We start from the raw sequence: 23,373 nt of genomic DNA on the forward strand, positions 1-23,373 counted from the left end.
TTCCGCAAAAAAATAAAATATCTCGAAAAATGTTTTTTTATATTATGGACTTTTTTGTTATTTCTTGAATATTTAAGTCGTTAGCTGACTTAGAGGAAAAGCTTCCCAATAAACGTTGTAGGCCGTTTCTTCCTGAATTCAATGATATATATAGTTTGGGGGTTACGATCATATATGCGGCGGTGGGAGGGGGATAAGTAGCACTGTTACGCTGCGACGCGGTCCTCCCCCATGATTAATGCGCGTAGTGGTCTGTCTATCGCATCACTCCTACTATTCTATGCATTCAAATTATGTATTTCAGGAACGCTGTCTTATGTATTTTCGGTCGCTGAACACGATTTTTCAACTCTCAAGCCTCAATAATTGATAATTCTCATCATAACATACAAATTATGGTCAAATTACAAACTTCATCTCATTATCATTATTTATGATTACATTGTAATGATAAATAATCTTGTTTCTTGTTAGGAATCCTATTTGTGTTTCTCAGTCGATAAAAAACTAATATCTCATAAAGAGAGAATGATTATTCGATTAAGTTCAATGATCACTTTGGAATTGCGAAAGTCAAGTAATGGAGTAAGTTTAACAAATAATATAGGCTACTCCATATAGAGCACCGTGTAACAGGAGTAAAATATTTTCTCAATATAAATTTACAATTGAAGCACGAATATCTTATTTATTTATTTATTCCAAGAAAACATAGAAAGGCTCACAGACAAACTCCAGTACGAGCCTTAATGATATAGATGATAGTATAACATTACAATTAACATGCAAAAAAACAAAAAAAAAAATATATCGCACTTCATAAAATCACGATTCAGTATATAACTAATAAGATTAGAAGAGAACCCGGGGGTGGATGGACTGGGTAATGTATGTTTGAAGAATATTGCTGATATTATAGCGAAGCCATTGTCAGTGTTATTCAACAAATGTTTTGAATTGGGTCATTTTCCTTCTCATTTCAAGATAGCAAAAATAGTTCCTCTATTCAAATCAGGTGACAGAAAGGCTCCCGAAAACTATCGCCCAATCAGTTTGATAAGCAATCTATCTAAAATATTTGAAAAACTTATAAAACGACGATTGCTAGAATACCTTAATAAATATAAATTTTTAGCTGAGAATCAATTCGGTTTCCAAGAGGGCAAATCAACTGAGGATGCTATGACAAATTTAGTTAGGATAATTACAGATAACTTTCAGAGCAACAAAAAAACTTTAGCAGTATTCCTGGATTTAGCAAAAGCCTATGATACCATCCTCACAGGTCCCTTCTGAATAAGTTGGAAAGTATAGGTTTTAGAGGGACAGTTCTAAAATTATTTGAAAGCTACTTGCAAAATAGATCTCAGGTACTCACTCTAAATGAAAAAACAAGTTTCATGATATTGACTGGGTTTGGCCTTCCCCAGGGTACAGTCCTCTCACCGATATTATTTTTGATATACATTAATGATCTCTTAAAAATAAATATTAATAACTGTACTACTATATCTTTTGCCGATGATACTGCCTTGGTTTTCACCGGACCAGATTGGAGGCAGGTGGAGCGATTGACAGAATCGGGTCTGGCTATTGTGAAGTCATGGCTGGATCAACATTCATTAACTCTAAATGCAAAGAAAAGCGTTTACATGGCCTTCTCACCCTCAGTGAGATCAGCCCCCCGGGAAGGGTCACATACGGGTATTAAAATTCACTCCCCTGACTGCGCCTATTACGCATATATGCGGCGGTGGGAGGGGGATAAGTAGCACTGTTACGCTGCGACGCGGTCCTCCCCATGATTAATGCGCGTAGTGGTCTGTCTATCGCATCACTCCTACTATTCTATGCATTCAAATTATGTATTTCAGGAACGCTGTCTTATGTATTTTCGGTCGCTGAACACGATTTTTCAACTCTCAAGCCTCAATAATTGATAATTCTCATCATAACATACAAATTATGGTCAAATTACAAACTTCATCTCATTATCATTATTTATGATTACATTGTAATGATAAATAATCTTGTTTCTTGTTAGGAATCCTATTTGTGTTTCTCAGTCGATAAAAACTAATATCTCATAAAGAGAGAATGATTATTCGATTAAGTTCAATGATCACTTTGGAATTGCGAAAGTCAAGTAATGGAGTAAGTTTAACAAATAATATAGGCTACTCCATATAGAGCACCGTGTAACAGGAGTAAAATATTTTCTCAATATAAATTTACAATTGAAGCACGAATATCTTATTTATTTATTTATTCCAAGAAAACATAGAAAGGCTCACAGACAAACTCCAGTACGAGCCTTAATGATATAGATGATAGTATAACATTACAATTAACATGCAAAAAAACAAAAAAAAAATATATCGCACTTCATAAAATCACGATTCAGTATATAACTAATAAGATTAGAAGAGAACGATTTTTGGGTTAGATTCCGGAAAGTTAGTAAAGGGGTATAGGATGAAAGATACATATAGAAAGAAGAAACATTTGAAGAAAGAGAGTTAGTAGAGCTCAAAAATAATAATTTATTCATCAATTGAGCAGCATAATCTTTCACAAGATCTCTTGAATGTATTGTAGCGGTCATAGAAGGGATCAAGGAATGGGTTTAGTCTATTATACAATCTCATTGTTCTATTTAGGTAGGAATTGAAATGGTGAGCGGTTCTGACAAACGGTATTTGAAATAGCATATTAAGTCTTGGTCTTTTGCATGGAACATGAAAATTTAACAAATTGATTAAATCTGGCATGAATATATTATTATTTAGAATTTCATATAATAACATTAATGCTCTAATGGATCTTCTGGTTTTCAATTTTTGGACTTTAAATGTTGACCTTAAGGTTTCAGTGGAAGAAGCTATTGGACAAAATATATTGTACTTTTTTAAATAGAGATATAATGTGAATTACTCCCATGTGATATGACTAAATATTTGAATACAGAGTGAATACAACTCTAAAGCTTCGTTTTCACCAAATTTATTAACGAGATGTTAATAACTCAATCTTTATAGATTCTATTTGATTGAACATAATTTATCATACACATGATAACATGTTTGTCAAGTGCCGTTCAATCTAATAAAGATTAAGTTATCAACATTATGTTAATAACTTTGGTGTGAACGCAGCTTTGTCAACTGATTTCTGTAACTTATATCTACGAATACATACGTTTCATCCGGCTGAGTTTGACTGATTGTCTTGGGGTGGTACTTGAATGGAAGTGGAATGGGAGTTATCTTTGTTGAATCTGAAATATTTGGAGAGAATATTGTTGGAAATCTATTGAGGGGAGATCAGTCTAATTAAGGTGTGAGAGCAAGCAATCAATTCAATGAAACAACTACAAAGAAGGACTCATGAACTGTTCAAATATGAGAGATTGTCAAAGTATATTTGAAAGAAGTCAGGAGCTATTTGTGGAGTTTTTTAGAATCACAATGCAAAATCAATGAATACTTGAAATTTATGACTGATTATTGTAACATAGTTTAAATTATCTTGAATAGTATTCGTGCTCATAAGGAAGTACTCTGGTATTGCACATAGAAACTGTACGAGAAAAGACCCATACTTTTTTCATTCAATCACACAAACCATGTCATGGAGTCTGTGTTAAATCTAGAAAAAAAATACCCACAGAAGTAGAAAATCATTTCCAATAAGGAAACATTAACTCTAGACAGTCAATACATTGACTCTCTGTCAAAAGGAAATCTTGAAAATTTAATAATGTGACAACCGATCATGCTTTGGAGCAACCCTCATTCGATCATCTAAAACTCATAGGTGAGTGATTGGAATAGCTAGTTCTTCAAAGGCTTTCCTAAAATGACTGCTACTATATAAATAAATCTTAGTATGTTGACATCATTATGGATATCACTGGAGATTGTGAAGAAAGACATCAAAGGAAGTAAAACAAGAATATTGAGAGATGATAATGATTTCCAGGAGCATAACCTTCTCACGAGAACATTACATTTTTCTTCAAGACTCTGATGGACAAAAGAATCTGCATAATGTTATCAATGGTCTCTTTTGAATGTATAAAGAAATAGTTATTCGGTTTTCAACGATTTTTATCTGAACATGAACATAGTTGTGGCAAATTGTAAAAGTGTATTCTCACCAATAAAAAGAAACAGAGTTCTGTCATTCTCCACGATGCAATCAAACAAAAAATCCTAGTCTTAGTTCATTCTAGAACAAAAAGATCTGATCTCTGTATTTTTACTAGGTAGCTGTTTAAAGATAATTCAGCATTGTAGTTTTAGTGCAGCATGCATTTCTACAATAACCGCAATCTCTGACAACATCTGATGGATATTTGAAAAAAAAAACGCTTAATCTCACTTGGCCCATGAAATAATTAGTGAAACTAGTTGTGGATTTGACTAGATTCTTAAATATCGTTGACAAATTCACATAATGATGACATGGCTCTCCTGAGTTCAACTCCTACTTCAAAACTTCACTTTTCAAAACTTTCAATACGCTCCAAGATTATGGAAACTTTGTGATGAGAAGAGTTATGAAAATTCTCAATGAAGATGGAGTGATACAGGTTGACATAGTTTTTCATGTCTATAGTCTAAATTCAAACAAAGGTAGTGAACATACTAGAAGCAGCAGAGTAAAAGAATCACTCCAATAATATGCTCTCCAAACCATCGAGACTTGATTTTTAAATCAGTGGCAGAGATTTATTAATGTAACATGCAAGAATCTATAAAGGAATAATCCATACGTTAGCTTCGTGCAGGTATACATCCATTCATTCATTTGTGGATTAAATTATAAATCATATAAATATGTTTGGGAAAGATTAACAGGCATGGCCCAAAACTATTCTATTCCCAAATTTTGATACTGAATAACTTGTTACCATTTCAAAACAGTCTGAACGGGAATACCATAATGGATGAATCAATCAAAAGTTAGTGAAATACCATTATAATTAGAAATAATTTGAATTAATATTTAAATTTTCATTTCATTTTGATTTGACACATATCTATTATTATATTGGATATACTTTCTCAAAAGTTCATGACAAACGGAAGTTTAACATTTTCATATTAAACATAATTATTATGATAATGAATGGATGATGAATTCCATTTCCACCATAAAGAACTAAGAAATTCCACATACATTTCTTGGAAATTAACTGACCACTATATCAAGTAAGCGTGGCCAGTGTGTAATTAATAATGTAGCCTGCAGCGCATCACAATACATTTATTTAAAATAAAAACAATAAAACATAAACACATATAAATATTATCATTTTCTATCTTAATATATTTCTTGAAACCTAAGTTTCGTTTATTTCAAACAGTCATTTCTTAGTTTCCTTGCAGAATGAGATGAAGTTTGTAATTTTGACCATAATTTGTATGTTATGATGAGAATTATCAATTATTGAGGCTTGAGAGTTGAAAAATCGTGTTCAGCGACCGAAAATACATAAGATAGCGTTCCTGAAATACATAATTTGAATGCATAGAATAGTAGGAGCGATGCGATAGACAGGCCACTACGCGCATTAATCATGGGGGAGGACCGCGCCGCAGCGTAACAGTGCTACTTATCCCCCTCCCACCGCCGCATATATGATCGTAACCCCCAAACTATATATATCATTGAATTCAGGAAGAAACGGCCTATAACGTTTATTGGGAAGCTTTTCCTCTAAGTCAGCTAACGACTTAAATATTCAAGAAATAACAAAAAGTCCATAATATAAAAAACATTTTTCGAGATATTTTATTTTTTTGCGGAAAAACTATGCGGTTTATCGCAAAAATGTAGAGGACCACATTGAAAGCCAGTTATAAGTACATAATATTGAGAAAAAAGTCAAAGCTTTACTATGAATAGTAACTGCAGGACAGGCGATTTTATAAGCGCGCGTTTTTTACAACTTAACCCCCTCCCCCACAATCTGTCGACCACCCTGGGACGTGACGACATCGAGTTTCATATACACTAAAGACCCCCTAACAATAATCCGAAGTCAAATTCTCTGCCTCTCTCATGTATGCTCAATGTAAGCCAGCGCCTGGACTAAATTGCAAACTGTTGGCAACTGTTGATTCTATTAAATGATTCACTATGAAGAGATAGCAGACCTCGTATGTCTCCAGCGTTATTGTCCTGTCACCAGCTGGCTCAGATCTTTGTTTATAAGTAGACTTGAGATGCTCGTGAACACTAACGTCAGGTGATCAATTTTCATAACGGCAAGGAAAGTTGTGTGAGTGCACCACACCAGATTTTTATTCTAATATTGGCGTATGAAGGAGGCTCCTTTTTCCTTTTATATTATCCTTGAAATCAAAATTTCCAAAAACCTTGTATATACGTCGACGTGCAATTAAAAAAGAAACATACCTTTCAAATTTCATGAAAATCTATTACCATGTTTCGCCGTAAATGCGCAACATATAAACATTCAAACATTTAAACAAAGAGAAATGCGAAACCGTTGACTTGAATCTTAGATCTCACTTCGCTCGGTCAATTAAGAGATTGGGAGAAGAAGAACATGCTAAAAGACGAACTTTAAACCCTTGAAAACCACCCTTAGAGTTGAAATATCGCCAAAAGATTTCTTAGTGGGCACCTATGACGTATAAGGAATCTATATTCCAAGTTTTGTTGCAATCCATCCAGTAGTTTTACAGAATACGTGATCAGTGAGTGAGTCAGTGAGATAAGAATTTTTACTTAACTTGCCCACCATAGGTAAGGAAAGTATTGCTTTCCTACAAAGTATTGTACTTTTTAACCGCTCACTGCACAGCAAAGTCAAGAGGAACTTTTTTGTGTAGCTACGAAAAAAAAATTAGATCTATGCAGAAAAATTTCGATCAGAAGCACAGGGGGGCTCAGGAGAGGGCATTTTTCGAAAATTTTCATGTAAAATCACATTACAGCTCAAACTAATTGGCCTACAGACTTGAAACTTTGCAAAAATATTCTTCAAACATGCGAGACGCGCACTAAGAACGGATTTTGAGATATTTTGCCTCTAAGGGTTTCAAAGGATCCTATTAAGGCTGTGCAAAGGCTAAAAATAAACTTCTTACTCGTGATATTTTTCAAATTTTTTTGATTTGATTATCATGAAGCTATCAAAATGAAAAAGTTTTCTCGGGAAAACATATTTTTCTGATCATTACTTTTTGAGATATAAGCGCCTAAAGTTAAAATCTTTGGGACAGAACATTTCAAATTCGGTATGAGATAAATCCATGGGATTCAGAGGATAGATTCTTCATGGTATTGTTGATCTAGTTCACTATGAAGATATAGCAGACCTCGTGTGTCTCCAGAGTTATTGTCCTGTCACCAGCTGGCTCAAATCTTTGAATAGTAGACTTGAGATGCGCGTGTACACTAGCGTTAGGTTATTAATTTTCATAACGGCAAGGAAAGTTGTGTGATGCGCCACACCAGATTTTACTAGTAGTTCTGTGAACAGTAGACTTCATGCAGTATTCTCATCCACAAGTACCTGATGTCACTTGTTTTAAATGTTAAACACAGTTCACGTTTGAATTTGTATTCATCATCATCATCATCTTCACTTCAGGGATTAGGTTTATTAATGAACCTGTTCCGGTACCCATCTCTTTCTTGGCCTCCCTACATCTCTTTTTCCTGTAGGTCTATAGTTTTGGACTACAACGGGAATTCTTCCAGGTGGCATTCTATCCAAATGACTGCACCAGTTGCGTCTATTTTGAATAATTCTTTCATGTAGAGGAGCAACCAATAAACCCTGTTTTATATCAGTGTTTCTTATTCTATCAACTCTAGTGCAGCCAAATACACTCCTTAGAAACCTCATTTCTGCAGCTTGAATTCGACTGTTCATTCTACGTGTGTGAATCCAATTCTCACTTCCATATAGGAGAGTCGGAACTGCAATGGTCTTATAGAACTTTATTCTGGTTTCTTGTCTTGATTTATTTTTGAGGTTTCTATGTATAGTTCCACATATTTTCTGAAACTTTGAAATTTTATTGTATACATCAATATCTGTATCATATGTTACATCATTACCAAGATAGTTGAAATTTTTCACTTGTTCTATTAATTTTCCGTTCAATTCTATTTTGGTTCTAATTGGATATTTTCCTTTGAATGCCATTGATTTGGTTTTTATAACTGATATTCTCAAATTGTAATTCTCAGCAACTCTGTCCAACATGAAAACTGATTTTTGTAAGGAATCTTCATTTCTCTGAATTATTACTAAGTCGTCTGCATACATAATTGAATTTACAAAACTATGGGTTGAGAGCTGTAAACCTGAGTCCACTAAAGTTTTCCATGTGCGTAACATGTCGTCAAAATAAATATTAAATAAAGTCGGCGATATACAACAACCTTGGCTAACCTCTTTGTTTATGCCAATGGCATCAGTCAAACCCCCCTTCACTTGCAGACGAATTGTAGTATCCATGTAGAGGCTCTGTAGAGATTGAATGATATCTATGTTTGGGATATCCTCTTGATTCAACGATTGACCATAACATGCCGCGATTAACTGAATCAAAAGCCTTTGTAAAATCGATAAAAGCCATGTGGGTCTCAAGATTATACTCCCTTCTTTTCGCAATTATTTGATTCAAGGAGAAAACTGCATCAGAGCATGATCTACCCTTTCGAAAGCCCATCTGTTCTTCCAGAAGTAATATTTCAGTTATTATTTTCAGTCTATTATTAATTATTTTTGCATATACTTTGTATGTTGCATCCAAAAGACTAATACCTCTGTAATTTTGAGGGTCTGATCTATTTCCTTTTTTGAATAGGGATATAACCTTAGACTGCAACCATTCTTTGGGTACTTGGTGTCTCTCCCAACACATATTGAAAAACTGTAGAATTCTAAGGTGCAAAAGTATTCCACCATACTTTAGCAGCTCCATATTTATCCCATTCAAACCAGGTGCCTTTCGATTTTTCATACTTTTTAGGGCATCTGATAGCTCTTCTAACGTGATTGGATCAACACAGCAATTCTCACAGATTATCTCAGCCCTATTTGGCTCTACATCTTCACACCAAAGCTCTTTGTAATGTTTGATCCATTTGTATTCCATATTATATAATTCATCCAGTTCCGTGATAATCTTTCTATCTGATGAAAAATAATTTTTACAATCAAAAATATTATAATTTCTCCAGCATTATTTAGTTCATTTGTTTATTTTTAATCGCCTATTAAATTAGTTTTTTCGAATGTGAGAATATTGATACTGATAGGCACGCATAATACCTTGACTGCAAAACAAAATATTGAAAACAAAAACCTTAAAGCTGCGATTAAACCAAAGTTATTAACAAAATGTTAATAACTCAATCTAATAGATATAAGGATTAAGTTATTAACATTTTTGTTAATAACTTTGGTTATTAAAGCAAAAGATGCATATTACCTGTTTAAGGTCTTTGATTGAAACTATAGACCTTATACAATACAGTAATAGACTGGCTTCTCCACACATCTGTGTAATCACTTGTCAGCTGATTTATGATGAATAATTCTATAGTCTGATTTTCACTCTAATATTGGCGTATGAAGGAGGCTCCTTTATCCTTTTATATTATCCTTGAGATGCAAAATTTCCAAAAACCTTGTATATACGTCGACGCGCAATTGAAAAAGGAACATACCTGTTAAATTTCATGAAAATCTATTACCATGTTTCGCCGTAAATGCGCAACATATAAACATGTAAACATTTAAACATTAAGAGAAATGCCAAACTGTCGACTTGAATCTTAGACCTCACTTCGCTCGGTCAATAAGTATAGATTCACTATGAAGATATAGCAGACCTCGTATGTCTCCAGCGTTATTGTCCTGTCACCAGCTGGCTCAGATCTTTGTTTATAAGTAGACTTGATATGCGCGTGAACACTAGCGTCAGGTGATCAATTTTCATAATGGCAAGGAAAATTGTGTGAGTGCGCCACACCAGATTTTTGTGATTCAATATTGAATGCTAATCATTTCTTGATTTCTTGGGTTTTAGTATAACTTACAGCTGGGTCAGCAACGTTATCACCGACACTGGAATGCACTGACACGGGAACTGCGATTTTTTTCAGTGGATACAACTCGATCTCGTCATTTTCATTGTACTGATACTTCAGCAATTTTCCTGTTGGCAAAAAAACTATAATTTATTGACTAGGTTTTATATAAAACAAAATGCTCCAATTGAGTCTTAAATTAAAGTATTAGCCCTGTGGGAAATGATTTATGACAATGTGCCCATAAGCATGAGTGCTGACATAGAAAAGCTCAATAACATTCTACGTGAGCAAAAAAAAACTGAATAATTTGTGATTGAAGAGGAAAACAAATCGAGAAAAACAAACTGAGGAAAACATAGATAGCTGAAAAGAAGAAACTATTATTGAATCATTGCAGGGAAGTAAAGATACAAAGAAGAGGGTTGCTTATCAGAATGAATTAAGAGATAGGTAATCTAACGTTGAGTCGAGTGAGGAATTTTGGTTATCAGTGAAATATTTCAAGATAAGAAATTAGGTGTAATAATGTAGACAGAGATATAGGCCAACGATTTTCGTGGGAAATATAAATTAGAGGGAGGATCTGTGGAGTCAATTTCTTTAGACGCAATACATCCATTTTCTGGAGGTAGATTTCATTAGAGAAGAGATTATTGCAATATTCAAGAAAAGTAATAAAGCACCGGGCGAGGATGGTATTCTAAATGAATAGCTCATTTGAAGAGGCTTTTCAGCTGTATTATTAGAGAAGAGAAAACTCCCGTAGAGTGGGTTAAACTAAGATATTCCAATTGTTTAAAAAGGGAGATATAAAAGATCCTAAACATTATAGATGTATTGCTTTAATTAATACTATAATGAAAAGTTTTACTTCGGCGATAGGTCATCAGCAGTTGAAGTGGGTGGAAAGCTGGAATCTCCTACCAGAACATCAAGCAGGGTTTAGATGTAATAGGTGTTGTAGAGACTATTATTTATTTATTCACCCTAAGTGCTATCACACATCTATTTCTTGACTGTAAACGGACTGTGAACTATTTCGTGGTTTTTGAGTCTACATTTGTATAAATTAATCATACGAGATTGTGATACAGATTGTGAATTTTAGGGATTAGTACGAAACTGACCTGGACCTGAACGTACCCAAGGTTACCCAAATAACATCATTTGGATCGTTCTAAAGTCTTGAGGCCGTGACCGTAAATGAGTTATTATACATAACTGTGCGGTGACGAGGTATTTGAAGGAAGTATTCATGCTGTCTCGTGTTCCTGCTGTGAATATGAGCCAGGAGTGCGAATCTTTCCTTCAAATACCGAGGACTTCTCCCCCTGACAATCAGCTGATAAACAAGACTCAACATGAAGTATTGTCTCCTCTCCTTCAACTTCATCCAATTTAACCTCCTGTAATATTGAGTGATGTGGTCATCTCTTCTCGCATCAAAAATAAACCGAATTGCGTAGTTGAGCGATCGTTGTAATTTCAAATTCAGCTCCTCAGTAATGTCGTTATAAACGATGCTGCAGTAATCAATTATGGGAATTACCAAGCTCTGTACTAGTGAAACACGAAGGTGGGTTGGAAGGAAATTTTTCAACCGTTTCAATTGGTGCATAGTGGCAAACACTCGCTTTGTCAGTTCACCAATCTGATTCGACCAATTCATGTTTTTATCAAGCTGTATGCCCAAGACTTTCACACAACTTTCAAAGTACAGAGCATGATTGGCCAGCATTACTCGAGGAAGTGTATTAAGATCTATTTGGTTATACAACCGACCATAAGCGATAATGATGCTTTTGCATTTATTTGCATTGAGTCTCAAGCAGTGCGCATTAGCCCAAACAATCTAATTCTGAATCTTAACATTCATCGCGGCAATAGCAGCACTGTCGGAAGGAAAGTGATTGTAACACACAAGGTCATCAGCATAAATATGGTATGATATGTCATGAAAAATTTGAGGGAGATTATTCATATAAATAGAGAAGAGGAGGGGGCCAAGTATTGTTCCCTGAGGAAAGCCTGCTACAACAGGTAACCACTCTGAAGTTTTGCCATCAGCTCCTCTCACACGTTGATATCTATTGCTTGGGTAGGATTCAAACCAGGAGAGACATGAAGAAGAAAAATTACATTGATTTGCAAGTTTATGTAGCAGAATTGAATGACAAACGTTATCAAAAGCTTTAGTGAAATCAAATGTGACAAGGAGAGAGAACATACGGTTGTCCATGGCATTACGAATGTCATCACTGTTATTTTCAAAAGAGCTGTAGATGTACTATGTGATGAGCGAGAGCCAGACTGATTTTGATCGAAAAAATTGAATGAATTCAGGTATGGTACAAGTAGTCGCCTATGGTAAAAATGACCAGGTGTCAAGTAGTCGGGATGACAACTAGACGGCGACCCGTTCAGGGCTAATGGTTATCTTTTAAATGAAAGGAAAACTGAAAATGTTATCTTTAGTTTGAGACCTTATGATATTGAACCCGGTGTAGTTAATAATGTAAAGTTCTTGGGTGTTGATGTTGATCATCAGCTGACATGGGGGAAACATATTGATTATCTGAAAACGAGGCATTCAAGAGTGGTGTATCTTATGGGACGTCTGAAAAATTGTGTTACAACAAACTGTTTAAGAATGGCTTATTTAGCCTTTTTTCAGTCGGTTATCAAATATTGCTTACTTTTATGGGGTGACTCTGATAGGGTTGACGAAATACTCAAGTTACAAAAAAGGTTGTAAGGATTATGAGCAGTATGAAAAGTATTTGGATCATTGCTAGCCTTTATTCGTTAAACTGGAGATAAAAACTATTATTAATCTGTACATTTTTGAATTAGCTGTATACTCTTTGAAAAAAGTGCCTTACATTACTCTTAATGAAGACATTCACTCACATAATGCACGAAATAAAGCAAAAATGAGTTTTTAGTACTGTAGATTGGAAAAGTCACTCAAGAGTCACATAGTAATTTGCAAGTTTATAGTAAGCTATTTGACAGCATTTGTAAATACTCTTACAATCAAAAATTATTTTTAAGAAAATTGGATGTTTGGCTGGTTGAAAATCCTTTCTATAGTATTGAGGAGTTTTTTGAAAATACAGATGTAAACTTTCAGGTTTGAGTAAAAGTGAGTGTGTGTGTGTGTGTGTGTGTGTGTGTGTGTGTGTGTGTGTGTGTGTGTGTGTGTGTGTGTGTGTGTGTGTGTGTGTGTGTATGTATGTCTGTGAACACTACTTTTCTAATTAATTGTTTTATATTTTCATGTGCACAAATTTTAATGTGTAATGTTTTAGCTTTGCTCTATGTTACATTGACGTTGTCGATACATGTATTTGTTAATGGCAGTAAAAAATATTTGATTCGATTAGCTCATTCACTTTAGATTACCAGTTTACCAGAGATTGATAATGGTGTAACAACCGAAACCGGTAACTTGATTTTTAATGAATTTGTGGTTTGACAATATATTTTCTTTTCATTTAATATAGATTACAAAATACATTCGCTTGAATTCTAGGTTATGATAGTTGAAAATGATACTAATTCAGTATTCGATTGATTGACCAAAGCATATACTAGAAGGACTTATTTGAAGAGTGAGGGAGATAAAGAGAAAGAGAGAGTGAGATTCAGGTTCTCTTCATCAGACAAACCTATGAGTTTGTGAGCGGGTAAGAGTAAGATAGAGAGATAAAGAAATTATAGAAGATAGCAAACGATAGGGATTCAGATTCAGATACCATGTACAAGAGAGCAAGAGAGTATTGGAGGTAGACCACTACCTCTCTACTTTCTACTTTTCTAAACAACTTTTTTGGACTCAGGGGACCTTGAAACGTCCTTTTTGTCCAGTAAAATTTTCACCTAAAATTGAAAATAAGCTCGAAATCCGAGAAAATGTGATTATCCAATTGCAAACTGTTGGCAACTGTCGATTCTATTACATGATTCACCATGAAGAGATAGCAGACCTCGTATTCTCCAGCGTTATTGTCCTGTCACCAGCTGGCTCAGATCATTGTTTATAAGTAGTACTCAGGAGACTTGAAATGCGCGTGAACACTAGCGACAGGTGATCAATTTTCATAACGGCAAGGAAAGTTGTGTGAGTGCGCCACACCAGATTTTTACTTTCCTTGCCCTATTACCATAGGTAAGGAAAGTATTGCTTTCCTAAATAAATTAATGTACCCCAAATAAATGTACCCCAATTTCTAAATTTCTATACGTTACAAGGTCCCCTGAGTCCAAAAAAGTGGTTTTTGGGTATTGGTCTGTATGTGTGTGTGTGTGTTGTGTGTGTGTGTGTGTTGTGTGTGTGTGTGTGTGTGTGTATGTATGTCTGTGAACACTACTTTTCTAATTAATTGTTTTATATTTTCATGTGCACAAATTTTAATGTGTAATGTTTTAGCTTTGCTCTATGTTACATTGACGTTGTCGATACATGTATTTGTTAATGGCAGTAAAAAATATTTGATTCGATTAGCTCATTCACTTTAGATTACCAGTTTACCAGAGATTGATAATGGTGTAACAACCGAAACCGGTAACTTGATTTTTAATGAATTTGTGGTTTGACAATATATTTTCTTTTCATTTAATATAGATTACAAAATACATTCGCTTGAATTCTAGGTTATGATAGTTGAAAATGATACTAATTCAGTATTCGATTGATTGACCAAAGCATATACTAGAAGGACTTATTTGAAGAGTGAGGGAGATAAAGAGAAAGAGAGAGTGAGATTCAGGTTCTCTTCATCAGACAAACCTATGAGTTTGTGAGCGGGTAAGAGTAAGATAGAGAGATAAAGAAATTATAGAAGATAGCAAACGATAGGGATTCAGATTCAGATACCATGTACAAGAGAGCAAGAGAGTATTGGAGGTAGACCACTACCTCTCTACTTTCTACTTTTCTAAACAACTTTTTTGGACTCAGGGGACCTTGAAACGTCCTTTTTGTCCAGTAAAATTTTCACCTAAAATTGAAAATAAGCTCGAAATCCGAGAAAATGTGATTATCCAATTGCAAACTGTTGGCAACTGTCGATTCTATTACATGATTCACCATGAAGAGATAGCAGACCTCGTATTCTCCAGCGTTATAGTCCTGTCACCAGCTGGCTCAGATCATTGTTTATAAGTAGTACTCAGGAGACTTGAGATGCGCGTGATCAGTAGCGTCAGGTGATCAATTTTCATAACGGCAAGGAAAGTCGTGTGAGTGTGTCACACCAGAATTTTTTGGTTATGTTTGATTACCGTGGCTGGTCACCGTAGTCATCAGATGTTGTGAGATAAATAAATGTTTTAATCTGCCTAATAATAAGTCCTATTACAAAAATCTGGTGTGGTACACTCACACAACTTTCCTTGCTCATATTTGAAACTACGATCAGACTTCTGTATTTATGTGTATATATAATTGTTTTTAGAGAAAGAGAACTTTTTCTTTGTGTGAATTGTGAAATTTGATGATTTTTTTAGTCGTCATTTTCTTAAAGTCGTAAAAACAGCTGTTCTACAGATGAAATATCTTGACTATGTGTTCTTTTTATGAACTGCTCTACCTACCTACCTCATGCACGAGAAGGAGGTTACAACTCCATTTCTCAAGGATGGGGTGGACCCCCCATTAGTTTCTCAGAAAGGAGACTCATGCCAGTTGATAGAACTGATAAATAGCTTTACAGAGTATGAATTTGAAAAAAATCGGTCAAGTTATATTTGAGAAAATCGTGAAAAACATGGTTTTTTAGTAATTATCTGCCATTTTTCTCAAGAATATTAAGGAGCTCCTGCAATTTTCCCAGAAATGAGATTCATGTCAGTTGATAGAGCTTATGAATAGCTATCTATGGTATAAATTTGAAGAGAATCGTTGAAGCCGTTTTCGAGAAAACCGTGAAAAACATGGTTTTTTAGTCATTATCCGCCATTTTTCTCAAGAATATTACGGAGCTCCTGAAATTTTCCCAGAAATGAGACTCATGTCAGTTGATAAGGCTTATAGATAGCTATCCATGGTATAAGTTTCAAGAAAATCGTTAGAGCCGTTTTCGAGAAAAACGTGAAAAACATGGTTTTTCAGTAATTATCCGCCATTTTTTCCGCCATCTTGAATTGAATTTAATTGAATTTCTTATTGTCGGATCCTTATGGTATAAGGACCTTAAGTTTAAAATTTCAAGTCAATCGGTTAATTAGGAATGGAGTTATCGTGTTCACAGACATACACACATACACACACACACACACATACACACACACAGACCAACACCCAAAAATCATGTTTTTGGACTCAGGGGACCTTGAAACGTATAGAAATTAAGAAATTGGGGTACCTTAATTTTTTTTGGAAAGCAATACTTTCCTTACCTATGGTAATAGGGCAAGGAAAGTAAAAATAGCGTACTTTTTTATACATTTAGATCCATTGAGAGTCGAATTCATCTTGAATCGAAAGTACGATTGTCGAGTTTGTAGGGCCCTGACAAGGATAGCCGAGTTTTCATACCTGAGAAAAATAGCCGAGTTTATATAATACTCAAGAGGGATCTTTTTCTTAAAACTGCCGAATTTGTATACTAAATTTGGGAATTTGGGACCGCACTGCCGAGTTTGTACACCCGTATAGGGTAAAGAGACCATGGGGAAAGTAAGAGAAAAATAGAATTGAAGATCAGACTAATTATCTTTCAATTATATTTTGTGACTGATATTATAATGAAATCATTAACATTAAGATGGTATCATTTCATTTCCGTGAAACTTTTATGTCAATTGAGATAGTAATGAGGGTAAAATATAGATATGTGTAATTTTCATCTACATTTTTATTTCCTTTGTAAGATTAATTATTCACTCCATCCATAAGAAATCAAGTTATATTGACTGGAATTATTGTTGTGATGGTTGAAAATACTGTTGATTTTATAGACATAGATCACCATAGAGTTATATCTGTTCATGGAATTAAATATGTTGTTTACTGATGATATGATCATCTTCACTGCATCAAAATGAAACATAAACACAAACTCAAGGCAGACAGAAAGAAAGAGAGACAGAGTGAGAGACAGGAAGAGTGAGTGAGGAAGCCTGTAAAGTATTGTGAAGCCTGTAGAGAATTGCAAATGAAAGGTATGAGTAGTCAGACGCTCCAGCGAAAACTACTCAAGGTCACTTGTTCATACATTGTTTCCAAATTTCTGGTTGTCACTTGTACATTCAGTTGGGCGCAGTTCAACACATTGTGAGCGCAATCGGTTGATCCCGATTTCGATCTGATGCGATTCAATCATTTGCGACAAGCTACAAAACTTTTCCACCAAATAGGGATCGACCATTTGGGAATCGGTCAGTTGGGAAAATCATCTTTTTTGTCGCAAAAGATCAAAAATTGAAGAATCTCAAATGTTAGAATTATTGAAACTTGTACTTTCCCAAATGGTCGAATCCCAAATGATCGAAAAGTTTTAATAGTAATCCCATCTGGTCGAAAATCTCAACTGTCGCAAAAGGTCGAAGATTTAATTTTCCCAACTGACCGATTCCCAAATGGTCGATTCCTATTTGGTAGAAAAGATCTGTAGTTTGTCGCAAATGATTGAATATCATCGGCTAGATGGGATTCGACCATATGGGAAAGTATAAAAAGTACTTTTCGACCTTTTGGGATTCGGTCAGATGGGACCCCACGCTGTAGGGGTACAAGAAAGAATTATAATTTCTACTACAAAGGATGTAGGCTAGAAATACTACTGTCATACTCAATAATACTTGAATATTAAATAATACGTCTTATTTTAAACATGCTTTTTCATGGAAAATTTTCATTCTATTAATTGGCATAAATAAATTAGAAGCATTTTTTATACTGAAAAGTGATGATTTTTTAAAATGATCATATTTAAATTAATAATTTTTTTACTAAAAAATGCTTTCTTTCTAATGCAGTGGCTATTCACAAAAATCTCATTATCACAGCTGTCTATTACAGCTACAGTTGAATACAATAATTGATTTCGATGCTTCATTCAACTTCATTACTATGATTTATGTAACACATATTTGAAAGGATCGAATTTCATGATGCAAAAGAATGTAAAAATAAATTGTAGATAATAAAAATTTGCATTACTGTACCTTCGTGAAACATCTGTGACATGTGCTCTACGAGTTTGCTTGAGGTGCCTGACATATAGGAAATCAGCATTTTGTGGAGAGCATCCTAGAAACAATCATCTTATCAAGAAGAGAATCAGTTTCTTTCCGTCACATCAAAACCATATCATTCAATATTACTGTAGTTGATAGAGGATTTATGTGCTTCTATATATATATATATATATATATATATATATATATAATTTTCGAAAATTTGGTGGAAATATTGCTGATAACTGAAAAATTTAACCTTTCCTGGGCATGCAAAAGGAAATTTCGCAAGTGAAAATTGATTCCAGACTTTTACCTTTTATCTAGCCCAGCAACATATATATCAGATTTACAATATATTTTTCAAGCACCAATATGTATATAGTGACTTGACTATTAACAGTCTTGGCCTCCCGCAGTATGCCTCTCCATATAAGCCTCCTCAATTCGTCGATCTAGAGCATTCTTGGTCCTCCTCTCAATCTTCTACTTCCTGGATTGGTGCTGTACACCTTCTTTGCGCGTCTTGAGTCATTCATCCGCTCCACATAGCCTAATCAATTCATACGCCTTACCTTCGTTTCAATGTCTTTCAGGTAGGTAGTTGCAGATCTCTTGTAATTCTTGGTTCTCCACTTTCTATCTCTACAGATAGGTCCATCAATTTTACCGAGTGAGATACTAATATTTTTGTATTCCTTTATAACAATGGAGTGAATCAGCTAAGCGTTCCATTATCAATTATTAAATTGGGTCATTCTTTTTAACACCCGATATATCTTAAAAATATAATTAAGCAATTTGTGCTAAATAATTAAAAACAAGAATCAAATCTTACATTTCACAGAACTATAATTACAGTAGGTAATTATTTTTCTAACTTAATATTAAGTGTATTTTGAAAAACGTGAAATTGAACTTACTTTATTATGATGATGCACTTGACCTACTCCAAAGCAAATGACAATGATGCTGACGCAAGAGAAGTGGCTTAGAGATCGTGGGCCGCAATTCCTATTAAAAAAGCGTATCCTTGACCTTTTTCTTGAAAATATTTCCATTGGTTCCTCTTCATGCATGAACGACTGTGTAAAAGTAACACATCACACAATTACATAAAAATACAGTATTTTATTAAAATGTATTCATATGCACAATCCCAGATTATACTATTTGTTATTACTGTATCAGGAGAGAACAGGTGCCTCCAAACATATTTTAATCCTAATGAATTTGTCAAATACCTACAAATTCCAAAGAGTAGGATATGTCTTAAATTCTAACCAAATCAAATCACATTTTTATTATTGTCATAAACAAACATTGATTGCATCGACAAAAGTAAATTGAACATAATTATTCATATAAAACAATCCTTCAAGGAAAATTATACTGGAATAACTTAATTACAGCTTCCTACTATGGAAGTTGATGGTAAAATGAAATTGGCATCCTATCATTTTCAAAGACTCAACTAAATCTTACTATAGTACCACTTTACTTATACTGTATTTCGTGGACATTACATGTTTCGGCTACACTGCCATCAGGGGCAGAGCCTGGGATTGAGTTGTGAGTGTGGGGGGACTTATGAACTAGATTATATAGGGCAGCCGTTAGGTCAACGCATAATTTCGTACAACTATCAGTAGTAACACGTTCGGGAATGATGTAAAGTAATGTAGACAAGTAGTTGACAATAATCAAAGCCGTGAGTACCGTTGTTAATGTGAATATCAAAAATCTTTTTACTTGGAAAAGTATAGAGCTATCTGCTGAGTCCAATGACAATCTAGAATAGTAAACCAAAATCGATATTAATATATTGTGGCCAATGAGAAACAAGGATTGTAAACCAATAGGTGCTGATTTTATAACGTGAATCTCATTATAGTTGAATCAATAATAAATTAATAGAATGATTTTGATAATATGAATTGAGAGATGTGTTAATTAGGCTACCTCAATGCTTTCGTCAATGTGCAGGTGTTGGAAGAGTGCCTGCAGATTGATCTCCTTGGAGGTGAAGGCGTAGGGCGCAAGCAGCACGATGAGGTTGATCTTGTGGTTGTAGTCGGGCCGCGTGCTGGCCGTGATGAGTGCGACTGTGGCGCCGATCGAGTAGCCCACCAGCGACACCGCTCTGCCCCCGCCGCTCACCTTCCTTATGTAGTCCACCATCGACGGCACGTCGTAATAGCCCAATTCGTGCAGGCTGCATCAAGTCATTTTTTACAATCAATTCAATTCAATCTAATTTTAAGGATGTTAAGGTTTTAGTATTTAAGGATTGTTCAAGATTTAATGTTAAAGTCACTTGAGAAATATAGATTCCAGTTATCGTGACTGTAACTTTTATTCTCCAGTCATCAATCTGAACTTTTTACAATACGTCAGGATAGATCAAATCTATTTAGAAAACTTAATTATTAAAAAAACCTCACAAAAGGTCAGTTGTTTAGTTAGATATTTGATATATGAATCTATCTATTAGATCTGATGTGACCTAGGGCAAACACTAAAACATAATGAATAAGAAAAGGGATAGAGGGTTAGGCGGGAGGTATGGTTTGGGGAGCATCTCCATTCACTTTTCTAAAGGGGTTATTTGAATCCGTGATATTGTTGATCGATCACAGACCACAGCTCAACACAAAAACAATATTAGCGACGCGACGCAGTTGCTGACATTTCGATTGCTGCAAACAATGCAAAACATCAAAAATCGACTTAATCAGTGAATGTCCATTGGAGATCGCCATTCAATCAGAGTCATACTTTCAATACTACATGTAAAAATTGGAATCTAGAATAAGGAATTCCCAAGTAAAAAAGAATCGGAACAATATTCGAAGTGGGTTATTTTGTTTATAAAAGCCGTTTAAAAAGTAAGTTTCTTTGCCACACCTTTATATAAATGAAAGGAAAATGACATTCATTCATTCATTTATCAGCTGAAGTAAAATCTATTGAACAAAAACCTTTTTGCATTTTCTTATTCAGTATTTTTTTAGAAATGAAGGTGTTGAAAGAAGTGCTGAGCTAGGAGCTAGGAGGGCTACGGTATCAATTGGCAATTAATATTTAAATTAGATGAGCATGTTAAACAAAGGTCTAGACGAAGGAATAAGTCTACAGTGTTGAAGTCTCTTCAAGGGACTTTCCAGGGACTTTCTCGTGATGTGCACATTATAATAATATACCAATTCTCGTACGTAGTGAAATCAGATATTTCATTATATTCTTTATTTATTATAAAGGTTTAGTAATGATAATCGAAAAATGTAGATTTCAGTTACCGTGACTGATTTTTTTATTTGTCAGTTATCATCGGAATACAATACTTGCCATCACAATTCGTCAGGATGAATGAAATATATTTAGAGAAAAGGCAAATAATGTGCAAGCTAGGTAGAGGTTGTTGGGAAATTGAAGATAGATGAGAGTTTTCTTACGTGAAATTCCAGAATCGAGCAGATGTTTCTTGTTGATCGGGCGACAGGTAAGTGTGATTCCTGCCATAGGTGTTGCCTCTGAAATTCCCAATCCACACGTCGAAACCCTTGTCAGCTAAAATACTGGCTATCTTCAAACAAATCAACAGTTTCCTCTTCAATGCGCGAGTCGATCAAAATATATTCATAGAATTTATTATTGAGAAGGTTGTTAATAATAAAGCTCAATTTGAATTTGTATATACTGTAATGAAATTATTAATGCAATGGATTTTTTCTAAAATTATGATCTTATAACTTCTATTTTCCTTCTCTGTAGTCTCCTAACACTCTTGTAATATTTCAAAGTGCTATAAATAAAGGAAATTATCCATTTATTTATTTATTTTGATGAATTTTCAATCATTGTAACGAATTGGCCGCAAATAATCATTATAATTTATTTTATTGTACAACTGCTATTTATGTATTAAAAAAATGAATGTTTAAGGAATTCAACTTGCATCGTCTAACATATACTGCTTGCTATAGTATAAAGGCTAAGTTCGACAAGATTATACTACCTATAGTACAGTCAACGAAGGGTTATAGAAAGAAAAGTGAACCCCAGGTCTGTTTAGGGTAGTAAGGAGGCAAATATATTGAAACGCTTTGGGGGCATATAATAGCGAAAGAAAAGATGTGATTATGGATGAGTAAGAAGAAAAATCAACAGAATACCGAAATTAATAGCACCAATAATAAAATAAAATCAACTTCAATACTCTGTCAACTTAATCCTCAAACACATCAATTCAGCAGCGTTTATAATAGAAGGATATGATGACTAAACATTAATTTGATCTCTCTGAATTATCTATTTGTCACCGTCGGATAGGTTAGGTATACTCAAGAATTAACTATAAAATTAGTAATCATGATGTAAATTTAATATACAAACGTAAGAGAAAAGAATAATTCAAAATACAAGAAAATTAGGTTTTACAATTACTACTATGCTGGATTCTGATGATAAGATGTTGATGTATATTCTATTAGTAAATACCTTTTTATAAGTGGGAGGCCTCCTACACTTTTTTTTCATATCGGTCATTCACTTATCTTGCACAAAACACATGAAGCTCTTGAAGTTTTCTATACTTGTGATGAATTTGTTCCTTTTTCAGTAGGTAGTTATTTTCAAACGGATTTGTTGACAATTTTTCATGGCCATATCAAAGATTGTGAATCCAAAATCAACTAGATATCATAAGATTCAACGAGATTCAATGAGATGCAATGACCGCTGTACAGCGGATTTCGGATGTAATAAATTAGACATTTCCAGAAGAAACTTAAATAAGAAATTCATATACTCAACAACTGAAATTAAATTATGGTGACTGAATTTTCCACCATGATTACTTTGTTTTAAATCAAATTACAAAAAAATCATCTACATGGGAAAACTAAAAATAAAACTAAATATCACAACTTGTGATGTTAGAAAATCTTTGCTCTGAGCAGGGGTGCCCACAAGGGGGGGCATGGCGCAATTTGCGCCATCAACATTTTTGGGGGGGGCATAATTTTTTTTATATTTTATGTCAACATTTTGAATCATGGCTAAGAAATCAAGGTATTAAATAGAGATATCCTAATGTAG

General features: G+C 34.3%; 1 protein-coding gene across 2 annotated transcripts in view; it reads left to right on the forward strand.

Moving 5' to 3' along the window:
- Positions 1–20,619, forward strand: part of LOC111044133 (aurora kinase B) — an 80,128-nt gene extending 59,509 nt beyond the window's left edge. For both annotated transcript variants that reach the window (XM_039430588.1, XM_039430587.1), the window contains exon 9: positions 20,260–20,619. In XM_039430588.1, coding sequence (XP_039286522.1) covers positions 20,260–20,553 — 294 coding nt within the window. In that variant the 3' untranslated portion in view covers positions 20,554–20,619. The remainder of the gene's footprint in view (positions 1–20,259) is intronic.
- The last annotated feature ends 2,754 nt before the right edge of the window (positions 20,620–23,373 follow it).

Source organism: Nilaparvata lugens, chromosome 6 (assembly GCF_014356525.2).
Source record: "Nilaparvata lugens isolate BPH chromosome 6, ASM1435652v1, whole genome shotgun sequence".
In the NCBI taxonomy this organism is placed as follows: domain Eukaryota; kingdom Metazoa; phylum Arthropoda; class Insecta; order Hemiptera; family Delphacidae; genus Nilaparvata; species Nilaparvata lugens.